Source organism: Ornithodoros turicata, chromosome 9 (genome assembly GCF_037126465.1).
Source record: "Ornithodoros turicata isolate Travis chromosome 9, ASM3712646v1, whole genome shotgun sequence".
Lineage (NCBI taxonomy): Eukaryota > Metazoa > Arthropoda > Arachnida > Ixodida > Argasidae > Ornithodoros > Ornithodoros turicata.
Window position 1 is genome coordinate 494,335 of NC_088209.1, and position 17,910 is coordinate 512,244.

Consider the following 17,910-nt stretch of genomic DNA (forward strand, 5'->3'; position numbering starts at 1 on the left):
CAATAGGGGGCTGCAATCTGGCCCTATAGGTGCCAACGTTTTAAATGGTACTGCGAACACAGTCATAGTACCCTTTATCACGGCACAAAGCAATTATGTCAAAGCATAGCTTCCTATATACTAGTTATGCCTGTCAGCTCCGCTCTCTGGCGCCGTCCCGGGAAAGGGGGTGTTGTTTCCCGCCGCAACCGAGTAGAGGCGCCACTGACGTTGGGTTGCTCTCGCAGGTTTCGCCTGATGTCCCGTAAACACAGTGCTCGTGTGCGACGTTTTGACCTTTTTATTTTGTCCAGATGGACAACAGGTGAGCTATTTACTTATGTTGTTCGTGATATCTCAGCAAATGAACAAAATCTGGTGATCTATCAGTAGTAGGCGGTTGGAATAAGAACAGTTGTCGAAGTACGTGTGCCCCTTGATGTGACCGTTTCTATATCACCTGTGACGAAATCACACTACGTTAGGACCTGACTTGGGATGATGGATAGGCACTAAAATAGTGAAATCCCATTTCTCTAACTGTACTCATGGCCTTCTGCTGTGTGCCACTTTGTTGTTCGGACGGGAAAAGGCGTGTGCTGGGCGAGAAGGTGACATTCCACGAAATACCTTCACGACTGGACATACGAGAAAAGTGGTTCGTAGCGATCAAGAGGGATGAGTGGTCACCGAACTCCACTTGCAGCTACTCAAGAGTATGCAGCAGACACTTCCTCGCTTCCGATTTCATCGAAGACAAGCGCGTCGACTGAAACGAGACGCCGTGCCGTCTGTCTTCAGCGACTTCCCATCCCACCTCCCACCAAGAATCACGAAGAATAATTCTGAACAATCACATGGATCTAACAAATGGAAGCCGCTGAACACATTGTTGCATTTTGCTGTGCCTGCGATCTGTGAATGCACATTGCTCCAGTGTCCACAGGCACAAAATAACACAGGCACGAGCTTGTACATCTCATTTGTTCGAAGTTCTTTCGGCCGTTTCTGGTAAATCTGCTTTTCATGTAACTGACAGAAATCACACCTACAAAACTTTCAAAAGGAAGCCCCTCTCCAAAAGGTATGTGAAGCTCAACTAGCTACATCTCTACCTATTTACCATTTTGTTTCATGGTATTTTCAGTGTTCATTTCTGTCACTGCATTGGAATTTGTTATGCGTATTTCATCAGGACTATAGCAATGCTCACTATTTAGAACAATTTCATGTGAGATGTATATTTCAATAAAACTCGTCTGCTTTGTACAGGCCGTTAAAATAAATGCGATATTGCTTCATATCGCCAGAAAATGCGCTCGGTGACTGTCGTCACTCATAAAGGACCTGCCCTCCTTGTGCTCACAAGAAATAATCACATTTGACCAAGGAATTCTGTGCATACGCGACTCCACCGCGCGTTTTCCGTATATACCTGCTGCGCGAGTGACCCAACTTGTGTGGCGCCCCTGGCGGCGCCTCCCCGCATCGTCTCGTGACGGCTCCTCCTCGTTGTGCGCGGAGCGAGCTGACGGGCATAGTTAGTATATAGGAGGCTATGGTCAAAGTCAGGCTTGCCCAAGCCAAGGAGGCAATGTGATGCTTATGGAGGGTTTTATTATGCCCTGCTGCTCTGTGTATGGCTTCTGGAACAAGCCAATAAAAAAAAAATATAAGGAAAAAAGTATGTTACCTTCAGTTGCCATCGACCAAGCAAACTGAGTCAATAATGGTGGTTGTTATTCACTCTGCTACGTGATTGTGTTCATGTTAATTCACCTGTTTGGTACTGTGGTACCAGCTAGCTTCCTTGTAGTGTAACATACATGTGACCGCATGGAGGACAATAAGGAGGAATTAGCTAGTCTGGCGTAGGAGCTCTCACACTGGCATAACTGGTCAAAAAGAAAATGTGGGCCATACATAACATAAAACACTAATACCAGTATATTTTGAGCAACCACTGGATAATTTCTAGTAGGTGCAGTGCATATAGCGTGTCCATGGACTGATATTTTTATTCTTGGAGAAATCATATTTTTGCAATTATAAGGGATGACAACATGTTCTACATCTGAAGTGGATGTACTAATTAGGTCTCGTTTAATTATTGGAAATAGAAGGTCGGTGCAAATGCAACGTCGGTTTCCCTATGTGCCGCTGTAGTTTTCAAAAGTACGCTCGTGACCATTTAGCGCGAGGACGTGGCCCCGAAATAATGGTTGTGTGAGAGTAAGTCTCGGAGCGTTCCTTTTGCCTTGAAACAATGCTGCAGAACTGCAAGCAGCACATATAATGTAATGTCGTGCAGGATGCAAGTTTTACAGCGATTTCATATTTCAGCACAATATTTATAAGCTGTAAAAATAGGTGCAAGGGTACCATACAATGAAGTAGCTGGTACCGTAAATTTTAGACCTCTTCTTGGCATGGGTGCTTGGCATAAAGAGTGACCTGCTAATAAACGTACTTCGGGATTTCTGAATGTGAAGATCATAGGAGGGAAAGGAAGGCAAACAAATACAACAGAGGGTGCCATTCATTTCTCACACTTCTGATTTCAGTTACTTATTGCGCTTGGTTTTCTTCAGTTGCGACATCTGATAACCAGAATTTGCACTGCATGTCCACGCGAATAAAAAAGATGCAAAAATTTCTGTGAGAAAATTTCATGGTTTCTAAGACCTTGAAAATGGCATTCTTAGGTGCCAGGGTATTTAAAGACCAGTGAAAACAAAGTGCTTGAAGTATTATATCTAGATACATCTCTTGCAGCTTTTGCATGGCAAATCGCTGTCTAGGAATGTGCGCGAATAAATGTGCATGTTCATGAAATTAGAATCTTATTTCGTTACACTTTGAGATTACCGTATGCTGGTTACAAAAAATTTGGGCACCTCTGCTGACTCAAGTTAGTCATCCGAGAGAAAATAGTTTTTTCTTGCAAACAAACAAACAATTTCTTCACATTCATATGCAGCTTATTTGCAGAAATGCATTTCGAGAGTCTGTCCAGTACCTGTTCCCTGCGTTAATCAGAACGTAGGCTCACAAGGAAAACCACAGGCAGTTCTGATTTCACGATTCTACGGTTCTGAGGCTGGAACACACACAAACACATACAGACGGACAAACACAACACGTTCACACGGTATCGGAATCAGGCTTTTTCGTCCATCGTCACTTTTGAACTCTACGATTTCACAACCAAGGCAGCCCTGCAGGAGAATGGCGATGTTCGCGACAATGTTCATAATATAGCAGGGTAATGATCATAATCTACCATAGCTGGAACCAACACCGGGAACTCATTTGGTGACACGACACGAATTCAGAGTTCGACATACTCAAATTTGACAGGCGAGCAGCAGAACAAATCATTAATAACTGCAGTGTCAACAGAATCCTGATAGCCGGCGGAGAATACAGTAAACGATTCGTCCAGACTCGGTACTCTCGTTCCCAGCCCACCGCAAAAAGCCTCACCCTGCGGGGAACTATATTGAGACGCGGAAGCCAAAAGCCTTCGCTGCTCTGAGGCTGTCGTGCCTGTCGACCAATCAGAGACGATTTATTTTGAAAGTTTGAATCTGAAGCGTTTGTATCGCAAAAGTTGATTTTTACCTTTACATCGTGTATTTTTTCGTGATTTATCTCGAGGAGTTTATTCTCGAAGTTTATTTTGCGAAGTGTAAACCAGAGTGATCCCGTTCCACGTTGCAAAGGGTATGGGGTGTCGCTCCACTATTTCGCATATCCAAGGGGCGGACTTTCCCAACATCTCGTGATTGAAGGAATGAAGTTCCGAGAACGAGGGATTATTTCCAAGGTGGGACGCGGTTATGGTGATAGAATTCGATAAAGGCCCAAGAGATTCGAATAATCTTTTACGGAAGCCAGCTACCTGTCTTTCACTGAAACATCTCTACGGGTTTTCATTTCTCTAATGTCATTACAACATTCCACAAAACAAGAAGTTTGAACTGGGAACTTAATTTGTATCCGTTCGTATACTGCCGGCTGCCTTATGACATTATTTCAGAACGATAGACTTCTTTCTTTTTGTAACGGGAGTGGTTACTTTGCGTTTTATTTATTTGCTTATTTTTTGGGGGCAGTGAGCGCGTTCCTGGTAACCAAGTTGTGTGTGAGGCAGTGATTACTATTTTGATCCATTCTGCACGAAATTAAAAAAAGGAGGGGGAGCGCAAAAACGCCGGATTGACACGATCAGTTGCTTACACAAAGCAGCACAGCATAGGCGTGTTTTCATCACGCAGTTCCTGTTTTGTTTTATTTGTTCAGCGGATTACTTCGGTCTTTTTTGAAGGCTTTTGCGTGTCCGTGGGCACTTATATTTTACACATAGTTTCATGCTTGCTCTCATGTTAACATTGGCAGCCAAAAAAGAAGAAGAAAAAGAGAGATTGATTGGAGCGTGCTCTCTTCCTTGTTTATTCGTTTGTTCTTCATGCTGGAAGTGCACCAGCGATTACGGTGTTTGACAAACTTTGACACCAACGCAGAATGAATCATCAATTATAAATCCGCCACCTTCCATGTCTATCACTTTGCAAAGTTTCCATGGACCCCATGAAACGTTAAAAGATGTAGTTGGCCTGAAGAAAATATTACGCTCATCCTTGTGGGGAGCACTAAAGTCTTTTACAGAGTCTTCAATATTCTTCATCTTGTCCGTTGGATGAAACAATATAAGGGTGTAAGGAATGGAGAATGGCCACTTCAAAAGAGAATCCCTCCAGCTCCGACAAATGTCCAAATACAAACCGAGGTAAAGGACGCCATCTTGTTTTTCGATGGCTCCTTGTAGCCTCGCAGAGTATCCACAGAAAACGAAAACATCAGAACTACGAATGGCAATCTTTCCTTCTCCTTCCTTTCGAAACTCTGAAAATCCTTGTATCTGACGGGAAACTTCGTTAGACTCAGACAACCAGACAAGATGTAGACTACTCGTAGCTTCTTCCATAGATTTCATTTTCTGGTTGATGTCGAGGACTACCCTCGCCATTGGTTTCATTTCCTTCGCTTCCGTATCAATGTTGATAAACTTCATCACCTCCTCTGAATGCTGCAGTAACACATGTAGGTCTCGTTTTATGTTCTCCAGGTTTTCGTGGCCGTCGTCTGGCCGTGCCAACATACATGACACATCGGCTATGCTATCTCTAACGCACTGAAGACATCGAGAGACATCATTTGAATTCGACTCTACGCATTCCTTCGTCCTTCCAATATCCGAGGACAAGTTGATAACCTTTTCAGTGACTGCAGAAAAGTTCTTGTGAGTATCTTGCAGCAGTTTTTCTAGTAGAATGCCTATCTTCGTAACCTCACTGTAAACTTTTGCCTGTTCCTCGTGGTGGTAATGAAACTGTCTGGCGACATTGCTCAGCTCAGCAGCTGCACAATCTTGTTTCTCGAGAATTTTCGACAAGTTCATGTTCACATCTCCCAACGACGTTTCCAGTGTCCTGTTCACAGCCTCGTCGGAGATTCGCACTTGCTCATGGAACTCCCTTCCAACGTGGCTCAGTGTAGTGTCTAAGTGTTCCTGCTTCTCGAGAATTCTCTTCAGCTGCTGTTCCGTTGAAGTCATCTTCTCTCCGTTTTTTCTTACCGAGGCCAACGTCTCCTTCTGGAACTCGACAAGATCACCATGGAGATAATCCTCACCAGGCAAAGAGTTCCTGCGTTGGCAGCGTTGGGTGTAATGGTTGACAATCTGCCGACGAAGCACCTTGGCATTGCAAAGCTTGCACGTGACAGCTTGGAAATTGCACTCTTTCAGGAAGTGATGCTTCATTTCTTCTACCGTTCCAACGAAACCACACCCATTCTTGGTATTCATGCACAATATTATCTGCGTTTCAACGTAACGTCTGTCAACCTTTAACATTTGTACACAACTTTCGTCGAAGCATTCGTTGTCCAGAGGACAACTTCGACCACTTTTGAGTAGACCATCGTAGCAGATTTCGCATAGTGCGTGGGAACATTGTAGAACGTACGTCTTACCCGGAACAACGTTGCATAAACTGCAAGACTGAGTCGGAGGCAGGTCTACAAATTCCACGGGTCGCCAATCCAGCGTTTCGCACACTCCAATGATGTATTTTTCGGACGCCATCTTCCGACACTTGAGCCGATACACGTCAGGCGCTTCTACTCCTTCACCGAGATAGTCGTTAACAAAGACTGACCAAGCAGACACCTTTGCCATTGTACTGAGTCATTCTTATCTCTCTGTCTAGCTCTGATAACTCATCACGCTGTCGCCGTGTGCACGTTTCAATCGAGATGACTGCACTTCGCAGCAATGAATCCTTAATCACCGCGTATCTCACGCAAAGCTTGAAGTCCAGTGATCAATAGCATACAACGTCGCTGTCGGGTCGGTTGGCCGGATTGAGTGTCTTTTCCATGTCTCTGCGTGATAGCCTGTAACAGTAGTCGTCGTAGATGTAATTTTGTATTTGTTAATGTGTCTCCAGAGGAAAACGCATTTCCCATGAAAAGCAGGTAAATGGAGTAGGTTTACACGAAAGTCTATTTGTGCCTATTTGCCATTTTATTAAATGTGATAGCATTCTTGGGCTACCCCCTCGGAAACTCACAAAGGCGTGAAATATAAGTAAGCATGGTTGCCACTTGACGAGGTTCATCTTCCATATACCAGTGCAGCAACGTACTCAATACTCAAGAACAAAAAAAAAAAAAAAAAAAAAAATAGAGGGACGGTTAACGCTTAGATCGTCCAAACGCGCGTACGTTTCCAGAACGCCTGGAGGCGAAGGTCCTGTGCCGGTATTCCAGAGGGAAGACTTCAAACAGGAAAGGAAGGAAGAGAGAGAAAGACATAAGGGATCGGGTAAAAAACGGCAATATGCATATATAATCACTTTATATAGTGACTAGCATAGCACATACGTGTATATTGGCTGCAGTCGCGGTTTGTAGCTGTCGCGTTGTTTGCCTGTTGCTGTTTTCTCCTACTCGCGGTCTTTCGCGTCGTGATATTTGTTTGTCGCTGATGTTGCCTGCCGCGATTTTTATTTATCGCGGTTTTTGACTCGCGATTTTGACCCAGAACGAAGACGGACGAAGAAGCTCTCTTTCGTAGGTAGATCAGCCGCCAGACCATAAATAACGAATATGCAACCTACTATTCAATTGTTTTCCGCGTTGTGTAACACTCAGACAAAGTGTTTCAGTAACAACGCCAAAAGCATAAAAGATGGAAAGCGCGTCGTGGAAAATGTGTGATCAACGATATTTGTCTGTAGCGAGGGAAACATGCAGAGCCAACATGTTCTTTTCACTTTCATCCGGCCTGACTTCACCACACCCACAGCTGACGCTGAACTTCGCGTTACACGAGCCGTAACCGTCCTGTAATTTTTTGTCATAAATAGAAAGCGCATGTAGGGTTCACCACACCCTATTACAAAGTAGATTTCCCACTTCGAAGGTTATAGCTAAAAGGTGACACGGAAAGAGGCGTGTAAGCTGTCATTCGCCTTCAAATTATATCAAGCAGCGAAACAAGGAAGACTCACTATATTCTCAATGCTTCAGATGATGATGAAGGCAGCAACGTAACAAACAAAACGACAGGTATCTGAAACAACAGTGAGAGAAAACACCAAGAGGACAGGTCATCGTTTAGTAGGTACGACGTACTACGCATTTTGCTCTCCTCGCCATGCCAGTACTGGACAGCTGTTTCTGCCTTCTTGGGTCTCATCAGCAGTACGCATGTGGTGTCAGGACCACAAAGAAGAGACAACTGATTCCAAGGAAGGTCGGTATGAGAATGAATGTTTAATTCCCGCGCTCTCGCGGTTGTCAAGCGGACGGTACCGATGAGAATGCAGAGGATGAAGACGATGCGCTACAGGTGTCCCCCCGCCGTCAGATGCGACGGAGGCGCATCGATGGAGCTGGTCCCCAGGAAACGCGCTTGGGGTTAGGGGCAGGCGAAAAGTCGACGGTCTGGAGGGCAAGGGGAAAGTCTTCGTTCTCCACGAAGGCCGGCTTGACGCGGTCGACCGGAACTGTGTCCTGGCGGCCGCCTAGGTCAAGTACCATGGTCTTGTCAGACCGGGAGATGACACGGTAGGGTCCTGTGTAGAGGGGGGGGGGTCTAGGGACTTGCGAGGTGTTGGAGCCCGGAGGAAAACGTGTGTGGCCTCGGCGAGAGCGGCTGGAACGTAAGAGTTCCGGCCAGAAGGGAACCGTGGAGAAGCAGGCCTAAGGGTATTGAAGACGTCACGGAGGAGCGAGACGTACTCCGAGTGGCTTGTGGCTTGCGCCTTGTTTTCAGAGGAGGGAGGTTGTTGGATGACGAGGTCGGCCGGAAGACGTAGGGGTGTGCCGAAAACGAGCTCGGCGGGGGAGCAACCTAAGTCCGGTTTGTGGCATGCTCGAACGTGCTGCAGAATGAGTGGGAAAGCGCTGGTCCACTTTTCGGGATGGCGAAGGGCACGGAAACAGCTTTTCATCTGCCGGTGGAAGCGTTCTACCAGACCATTGCCACAAGGATAGTAGGCAGTAGTGCGTGTGCGCGTCGTGCCCAGAAGACCGCAGAGCTCATGGAAGAGGGAAGGCTCGAATTGAGCCCCGCGGTCGGTGACGATTTGGTCAGGGGTCCCGAATCGGCAGATCCAGGCGTCGAGAAGAGCGTGGGCCACGGTTTCGGCACGCATGTCGATGATGGGCACCGGTTCTGGCCACCTGGTGAAACGATCCACCATGGTGAGGATGTAGCGGAAACCCGATGAGTGAGGTAGAGGACCGACAAGGTCGATGTGGATGATCTGGAATCTGCGGTCCGGTGGAAGGAACTTGCCGGGCGGCGGGCGCGTGTGCCGGACGATCTTCGTTCGTTGGCAGGTGATACACCGAGAGGTCCAGACTTGGATGTCCTTGGCCATGCCCGGCCATACGTAGCGGTCACCGATCAGGCGTCTGGTTGCCCGAATACCAGGATGGGAAACGTCATGAAGGGCGTGGAAGGTTTGGCGGCGGAGACTGGATGGGACGAACGGCCGATGAACGCCGGTTGATATGTCGCATATGATGGTGGAGGCGGTGCCGGGAAGAGCGACCTCTTCCAACTGTACCGATGTTTGCTGGGACGCTCGAAGCGCCCTGAGCTCTTCGTCGGCGCGCTGTTCAGATGCGAGACGTTCAAGCGAAAAGATTTCGGGCGGAAAGGCGTTGATACGGCTGAATGCGTCCGCGGGTACGTTAGCCTGGCCGCTGATGTGCGCGGACGTCACTTGGAATTCCGCCAAAAAGGCTAGCTGTCGGATTTCCCGGAGTGAGTGGCTTTGACGGCTAGCCTGAAAGGCGTGGACGAGTGGCTTATGGTCCGTATAAAGTATAAAAGATCGGCCTTCCAGAAAGTAGTGGAAGTACTTGACGGCAGCGAACGCAGCGAGGAGTTCGCGGCCGAAGGCGCTGTAGCGTTGTTGGGCCGGCGAGAGTTTCACGGAAAAGAAGGAAATGGGTTGCCACTGCTGGTTGAGGTGCTGCTGGAGCACGGCTCCGATGGCTGAGCCGGACGCATCCACCGCTAGTGATGTGGGCGCATCATCATTTTGTGAGTGCCCGACGTCGGTCCTGCTGTTGTTTGTTTGTTAGTATGTATCTGTCACGTTCGTGGCGCTGTTCAAGCTTTGTTTTCTTTGCAAAAATTCAGACTTTATGAGATTAAGCTGTCCGAGTAGAAGTGACTTTCCCTGCTCGCTTAAGATAAATTGTGTGTCCTTTTTTTGTGCTTTCTTCACGCAGGGACAATGCAATTGAGTATTTAGCATGATGCAATAATTATCTGATAGCAGAAATGGGAGTCTTTGTCACAGTTTATTAGCGTGTGCCTCGTTATTTTTTTTTCTCGTATAGCTATGCGAGCAAAAGTGCGTGTAATTTTCGCTGCTCTTTTCTTATTTTCTCAACTTTTACGTAGAAGAAAGCCTCCTGGTAAAAGCTGAATAGTGTTCTATCAGTGGAAGTGGGGTTGTTTGTTTGATTTTGTTGGGTGTTCGATATCTTGATGAAGTAAGCAGTGCTTAATTTTGCGGTCATGGGTTTTTGAGCAGAAATGCTGGTATCTGAGCACGGAGTAGAAATTCCTATATTTCTCTGCTCCCTAAGAAACTTTGTACGTCGTTTTCCGAGCAAACCGCGTTTAGTTTACGCGAAATAGAAAAATGAAGTTGTGTATGCTCTATATGATTTTCTGTCGCAGGCTTAGGCCTTTTCCCCGATGAGCAGTATTTTGTATGCGATGTCGCATGTTCGGAACACCACAGCGAACACCCCTCCGACTGGAATGGAAATGTCGAAACGCCCTCTCACTTTATTTCTGCTAAAGGCCGCCAGGGTGGCTCCCCTCTTGCTCCTCCGGTTGAAGCGGCGTTCCAGTTAACTCTGCTTCGAGCTGTACGTGCCGCAGCTGCGTTAGCGCAACAGAACGAACCTCAGGACCATTGCTTTAGGTACGTTCATGATTGGAGTGCTCAATACTTGATCCCGTGAGATTCCTTACGACGCAGGAAACAATCCAAGTGTTTGTGTGGCGTCTGTGCTTCCCAGGAACCCGATGAGTAGCTATATGCTGCAGTGCTGGTGAAGTGGCAGAGTTGTGCAATGACGGCGAAGTACAGTGTAAGCACGCATCACACTTTCTTCCCAGTTCTCTGTCTTCGGCCAGAACTTCTGGTGGTGTATCCACCGCAGTATTGCAGCACGATCACAGTCTTCGTCTATTGTACCCACGATAGATAGGCACGTTGAGCCATCCTTATTTTCGTAGTTGTCGTCGTTGTTTGCACACACGACGAATGCCCCATGAAAGTTACGAAGGCTCTAACGAACTGTGCAACTCAAGGGCCTGGTTAGAATTAGAATGATTGTCAGGAAACTAACTTTGCTACATGTTTAGGAAAGTGTCCTTTCTTTTTACAGCTACGTCAGGTTCACTGCTTATTGTGTGTTTACAAGCTGAGTTTGGAGATTCCTTGGACCGAGAAACAGACGACAGATACCTGGGTGTGTCGTCCGCGTGATTCGCCAACGTTTTTCCATCCCGGTCCTATCAGGGCTATCATCTTTAGTGTGCCTCATTTCCTTTTCACACCTACACCACAACAGACTTGTGTAGTTTCCAATTGAGAAGTGAGAAACAGAATATGTGTTACCACAGTAATCCCGAGAAGTGCAAAGAAATATGCAGGAGCAATAAACTACCTGGCCATAAATGACAGTTATATTTTTAATGGTAGTGTAATGCTTCTTATCGTTGGCATAGCAGGTGAGGGATATAACACGTCAAATAATTTCAGGTAATGTTTCATAACTCACTAATGGTACAGTTACACCTCGTTATCATAGTAAGTGACACATCTGTCTGGGAACGTCCACAATTTGTCATTCCCACGGAAGATTGTTGTGCCTTGATACAGCAAAACAAATTTTGACACCTGTCATTGATCCAATTTTTTTAGCACCACTGTTTTGAAAACAGCTTTCAAGACTAACTTCAGAGATCCTTGGCAGAGCATTACCTCTTGTCTATGTATTATAATAATTATTATAATGACAGGCAATAAGTTACGCAAATGTGAATAAATATTTGTGTTGACTGAGTGTTGACCATTCAAGAGCCATTGCACAAGTCCACATCCAACTCTTCATGCACAGATATTTATTATTTGCTATGCACAGACAGTTATCAGCGTGCACCACACTGCAATGTACCTCGGGATCTGAAGAGGGGACTCACAAAAAAACAGCTTCGTAAGTACTTCAATTGCAATGAAAATCTAGAATTGTGTTCCTTACATTTCTGGACGGTTTCATGAACTTCGGGTAATTAACATGGGGTAGACGAGTTCCACCTTCATACCTTTTCCAAACGCACAATCAGTAGTTCACCGAGAACCTCAAGCTTAGGGGGGCGTTGCAAAAAAAAGAAAAAAGAACTGGAGCTGCGGTTACATTATAACAGTGGTACACAGGAAAAAAACTCGGGGTGTTGTCGGGGATCTCGATCGATCTCTGGGCACAACCAAGTGTAAAATTTTGGAAGGGTTAGTACATCCTGAAAGACCCTCATGCCTCAGACCCCACTACTCGAATAATGCACCTCCCTTTTACAGTAAGAGGCCTCTTACCATCAACGGCATATCCTATCAAAGCTCACAGGTTAGCAAATTTGGCGAATGCTTATGTGACAGTGTCTCTTGAATATGCAGCTTTTCTGTTGAATTGGCACTACATCTCTGGCAGCCCCTTTAATGTCTGGAGGTAGGTGCATCATTTTACATTTAACCAGCAGTAATGTATAGCATTGCATAAAAGGAAGCAAGGGCTTAATCTCAACGCTGCATCAGCATCATTCATCATCTCACAATAAAGTTGCTCTTGTCAGCCTCTGCACAAACATTTGGGTGGACCTGAAAAGGACCTTTTTCCTCTTCTTTAGTTTTCGTTTCCTTCTTTCAAGTTATTGTGTCTTGGCATGTAGCTGTGAGATGTCAGTAGAAGCCATGAAGTCATTCTCTTTACTTCTTGAACATGGATGAAGAAAGCACTGTTCTGGAAGATCCTAATTTGTCAGCGGCGTAGTAAAGGACTTAGTGTAGAAACAGGTCTCTCAGCAAAATTGTCGTGCACACACGTACATTGTTTGATGCCGTTTCATGGATGGATGGGACTTGGATCTGCAGCACCTGGTCCTTCTATGACACAGAACGTCAAAAGTACACCTCAAGTTGGCTACGACAACCGCAAAAACCGCCGCCCTAGAGCACACAAACAGTTCACAAACAGCGAGATAAAAGGAAACTGTGAAGTGGTTTATGGCGCGTATGTTACGGACAGAGGTACTGCTTGTATATAGTGCCTGTTTCTAACACCAGCACACAAACAGCGTCAGTTCCTCCTTTTAGTGATCGGGGTTCATAGTTTGCGAATTGTTCTGTGTCCAAAAATTGTAAACACATTATTTAAGTAATATACCTACCACTTGCGCTTGACCCTGTCGAGCTGCCTGCAGCTATAATACACATGAAAACCAATCATGTCTGCCACCTTCCACAAAAGGAGACCAAAATCACAGGTTCAGTAACAGGGAAAGTTTCATGATAACGCGTCCGACAACGAGAAAAGCCAATGGTAGAAGTGCAAGGGTGCAGGCGAGCTGGTACATCGTAAAACGACGATAAAACCGGAGACACGGAACAAAAAAGACGACACGACACGTTCTCAGTAGCTCAGTAGCTCTCTGAGAACGTGTCGTGTCGTCTTTTTTGTTCCGTGTCTCCGGTTTTATCGTCGTTTTACAATGTACCAGCCCGCCTGCACCCTTGCACTTCTACCATTGGCTTTTCTCGTTGTCGGACAACAAAAAAGACGACACGACACGTTCTCAGTAGCTCAGTAGCTCTCTGAGAACGTGTCGTGTCGTCTTTTTTGTTCCGTGTCTCCGGTTTTATCGTCGTTTTGAGAAAAGCCAATCACGTTCATATCAATGACATCATGTCCATTTACTTGTTTATTGTATTTTATTTATCTAATTATTAATCATAGGTTAGGGGATACGTTATGTTGTACCGATTTCGTCTTTTGCTGCTAAGTTACTCACGCGCAAGAGTGACAGATCCGATTGGGCAACTACATAGACATTGTGACTTACTGTCGAAGTTGCTGGCTCCCTTTTTCGTGGAACACTGTCGGAACGGCGTCAAGTTTCAGCTCTTTCCTTTTTTGTGTCAATCCAAGTTGCACTTGCATGATGTTCTCATCCAGGTACACATTATTGGTGAAATGCGAGGAGCATACACGGACAGCATGAACACTCCTTGCTTCATCTGGATACCCGCTAGTGATGTAGCTGCTTCCAACTTTCGCTTCGTCTGGGGTCTGGCTGTAGCTGTACCCTAGGCGTGCGAAACCAAACATCCAGGTTTTCGAAGGAAGTTTTCCTGGAGTCAGGAACGCTGCGTCGGTTTCCAAACGACATCTCACGCGAAGGATGCAAGCGTAGAGATTCTCCCGATTCACAAAGAGTATCCGCGTCACTAGAAAGTGTCACATGTGAATACGGGCGACGTGCAGGAAAAAAAAAAAAAAAACAAAGCAGCCCCAGACTTGGCGGCAGACGACAGCGTCCTTCACCGCGTCGTCACGCGATGTTGTTGGCGCTGGCGCTTTCGAGGATGAAAACGAAACCGGATCTTTTAAATTGGATTTCTTATCAGCCGCGCGGTTTTCGAAGGAGAAAATTTGGCAAATTGCTCGTGGTAGTCTACCGAACACATTGGTATTGGATTCGTAACCATGGTTCCGGATGCGACAGTCCCTTTAATAATCTGGACTCCTGCCCCTCTCCATAAAATTGGTTGGCCTATGCCTAAATCGAGCCCACGAGTGCCTGCCCTCAAAGCTCTTGTGAAAATTTTGAACTCCATGGGACATTATTTCCTTCCTCACACCAACAGCAGCTATGGGGTAGAGTATCGCCCCTGTCAATGAAACTCCCCATTCATCTCAAAATAAAGTTGATGTCGGAACGATTAACTCCATTTCTTATAACGTTACTGAACAGCATCTGCAACTTCTGGGAGGTGGTTTAAACCACTCTTATAACTACATGTTCTGTGTAACCTAGGAACGCTGGTATGTGGATGGAGTGGCTAGTTTGCCACAGTACCACAAATTGGAACACAAATGGCTGATAAATCTGCTACAGAATCTGGGCCAAGAGGATGAGCACCTGGAATGATCACAGTTTTTAGTACCATGCAGAGGAAGATAGAGTAGAATACCTTCAAATGTTGTACTACTTTTTCTGAATTAGTTGTAATTATGCTGCAGCTACATAGGCAGCAGTTAAAATGCTACTCACAATTGCCGAAACTTCATGCTAGCACACAATTCTTTTTACAGACTTTGGTTGGTGATGTGATGAATGTTTCGGTGACTTCCGTAGGCCCGGTTTCACCAACTCTGGTTAACTGAACCAAGATCAAGGGTTGGCAATTCTTGAATTTAACACACACTTCTTTTTTTTCATCGGTGATGTGGTGAATGTTTCAGTAATAATAACTCCTTTAGTGAAGCAGAGTTTAATGACCGTTCATCTTAGTTCAGATGCTGAAAAGGTTGGTGAAACTGGGTCATAATGTAGCCTCTGTGTTCTGGTGCTGTGCAATAGTTTTTTATGAGATTCAAACTACAAAAAAAGGTTAATAATAAAAAATTTATTGGCATAACTATTTATACCTACGTACATACATGTCCTGGACAGCACGTAAGAAACTCAACAGAATATAAATGTCATCATGGCGTTAGTAGACAGGCTGAAACCGAAACAAATCGGAAGGGGAGGGCTGGGTTCCACGAATGGGCACTTGTTCGTTGCCTCCTCTTGAAAGAAAAGTCGGACCGAAAGTCATGTGCCCTTTCAGAGACCACCGTAATCCCCTCAAGACTGTGCTTTTCTGGCGCGAACTTGTCCCCCCCCCCCCCCCCAGCTTTGAGCGTAGCTCAACTGTACCAAATTGGTGGCGCTGTTAAACAGTCAGTATGATGTCATTTGTTTACAAACCTGAAGAGATCTATTGGTGCAGCAGGATATAAAGTCCACATACTTCTGTGCAGTTCTGTCCATTTCCTTCTCTCTGTGTTTCCTGTGCTACTTCTGCATTTCATGCCCATTCACCATACTCAAACCACAATATGACAGTATGTGTTGCCTGTTTGTTTAGCCTTTTACAAACTTATTTATACATACTGCAGCCATTATTATGGCTATGGCAGGAGCGAGCAGTCTGCAAAGATTTGTTCAAGGTATCTTCCGTGATTCCACCACCAATAGCATTCTGTTTGCCAATTGTAGAAGGCAAAAAGCTGTACTTAAAAACGTTGATACCTGAACAGAGGACACAATATTCAGATGATGAGCACAGCCTAGTGAATAGGATCCTGGGAGGACAAAGTATGGATCCTCTAAGCTGATCCTCAGCTTAGAGTGCCTCCGCCTAGTGATAAACCTAACAGCCTTCAACTGAACCATTTCCAAACCGTTTCCAAGGCACTTTGTACAAGGGTTTTGTATGCCAGCGGCGTAGTGTCTGCGAAAGGTAGTTTTCGTGTGCACTTCAAGAAGACATTTTTTAAGAGCCTTAGAAGACACGTAACTAATATGTGATTTCCACTAAAGATCGGAAGAGAGGTGCACCCTCAAACCCTCAACGCAATTAATAGTAGGACCAAAATTACGAGGGAATATATTGAGGTTTGTCTCGTTCACAGAAGACATCATTGCACACTCTACAAAGTTGATCTGTAGTTGGCATGGCCTACATCAATCATAAACACTGCAAACGACTCATTCAGCATAGTCGGTCCGCGGTACGGAAAGTGAACCGCGTCATTGCCCATTGTGAACATGGCCATGCAACAGTGCTTGCGGCTTTGCATTTCTCACTAGTTTGTTTCATCACTTTGTTATGAGATGAGTAATGCCTTGCCAATTCAACACGAACATAATTATACTTTGGAACAACTTGTTTGCAAAGCATACGTACTCGTATGCACTTCCTTTAATCGCTCCAGGGGTCTTTCTCTCCCGTAACATATCTCAGCAGATGCAACATATCATAAAGGTAACACAATTTTGACACAGTATTTGCTTGATATATCCAACAAGCAGAGATATCGAATCTTTGTGCCAAAATGGTGTGCCACGTGTCCGTGTAAAGACGAGTCGCTTAGATGGAATAGGTATAGCACCTTGATGTTGAATTCAAGAAGTTAATGTTTGACAACATATATGTCATGGGTTAAATAGAGCAGTATATAATACACATCAGAAGAATGCCAACACGTCAGTGCTTTACATTTACCTGTTATTCCAATGTTTACTCTCCCTTCTGTTGGAATTATGTATTTCAGAATCATTTTTGTATTATTGAATTTTAATTTGGCAATCCTTTCCCATGTCTTGTGAGAGACAGGTTAGTAATGTAAGCAGTGTTTATGTGCCTCTCACAACCTGCGTTTTTATGTCTGAGGCTGTTTTTTTGACAAGAGGGCAAGGGTGCCGGCAACATGGCACACGTTCACAAAAATGCAGAACCAGAGAGACACACACACAAAAAAAATTACAGCATAACACAGTCCCAATCATTTTGGCGTGTCCGTTTTTCTGTCTCGTCTGCTCCACATTTGTATTTTTTTCCGTGTGTAGTTTCTGGGTTTTAAGCCCAAGAGCAGTTGCTGTAGAGGATGCTGAGAACATGCGAAGCATACATTTTCTCATTCTCACATTAGGCTGTAAGCAGTGTGAAATACAACTCAAAAGGGATTTAATGAGGGAGAACTTGTCACCAAGAGTAGTGTGGGAACATCGCAAAGGAAAAATAATTCTAAACCATAATGGATTCCTATCCTATTTAATGGCACAGCATCAGATAAAAGTTATTCAAATAATATTAAAGAAGTAACCGTGCAAATTATCAGTCAAACAGTGAATCTGGCTGCAGTACACTACAATGTGTCACATGTAACAATATTAGTATACCTCAGTGTTTCCAAAACTGACACATAAACTTTAGGGAAGCCGCAATAGTCAAAGCGGGGGTTACACCACATGGCGAAAAGAGAAAGCAGATGAAGTGAACGCAATATGCGACAAAACCAAGGAAACTATCTCGCTACAACTGCAATATATTGAAGTTGTTTTACAAAAATTGAAGTTCAGTTCAGCGCACAAACACTCGGGAACCGAGCTAACGTGCTTTCCGTCAGGTCCGTCGCATTATTTCTCACTGTATCATGACGAGACCCCCGAACCTACAGCATACGTCACATGCGCACAGTAGTATAACATTTATA

General features: G+C 45.1%; 1 protein-coding gene and 1 long non-coding RNA gene across 2 annotated transcripts; one reads left to right on the forward strand and one right to left on the reverse strand.

The window, feature by feature from the left end:
- Positions 1-312: 312 nt before the first annotated feature.
- Positions 313-11,654, forward strand: LOC135368031 (uncharacterized). Its single transcript, XR_010414638.1, has 4 exons — positions 313-1,063; positions 10,382-10,505; positions 10,563-10,674; positions 10,975-11,654. It is a non-coding gene; the product is annotated as an uncharacterized LOC135368031 (long non-coding RNA).
- On the reverse strand, positions 4,404-6,193 carry LOC135368030 (uncharacterized). The gene has a single exon (XM_064601109.1). The coding sequence runs from the start codon at positions 6,128-6,130 to the stop codon at positions 4,472-4,474; it is 1,659 nt and encodes a 552-aa protein (XP_064457179.1). The 5' UTR covers positions 6,131-6,193; the 3' UTR covers positions 4,404-4,471.
- Positions 11,655-17,910: the final 6,256 nt, after the last annotated feature.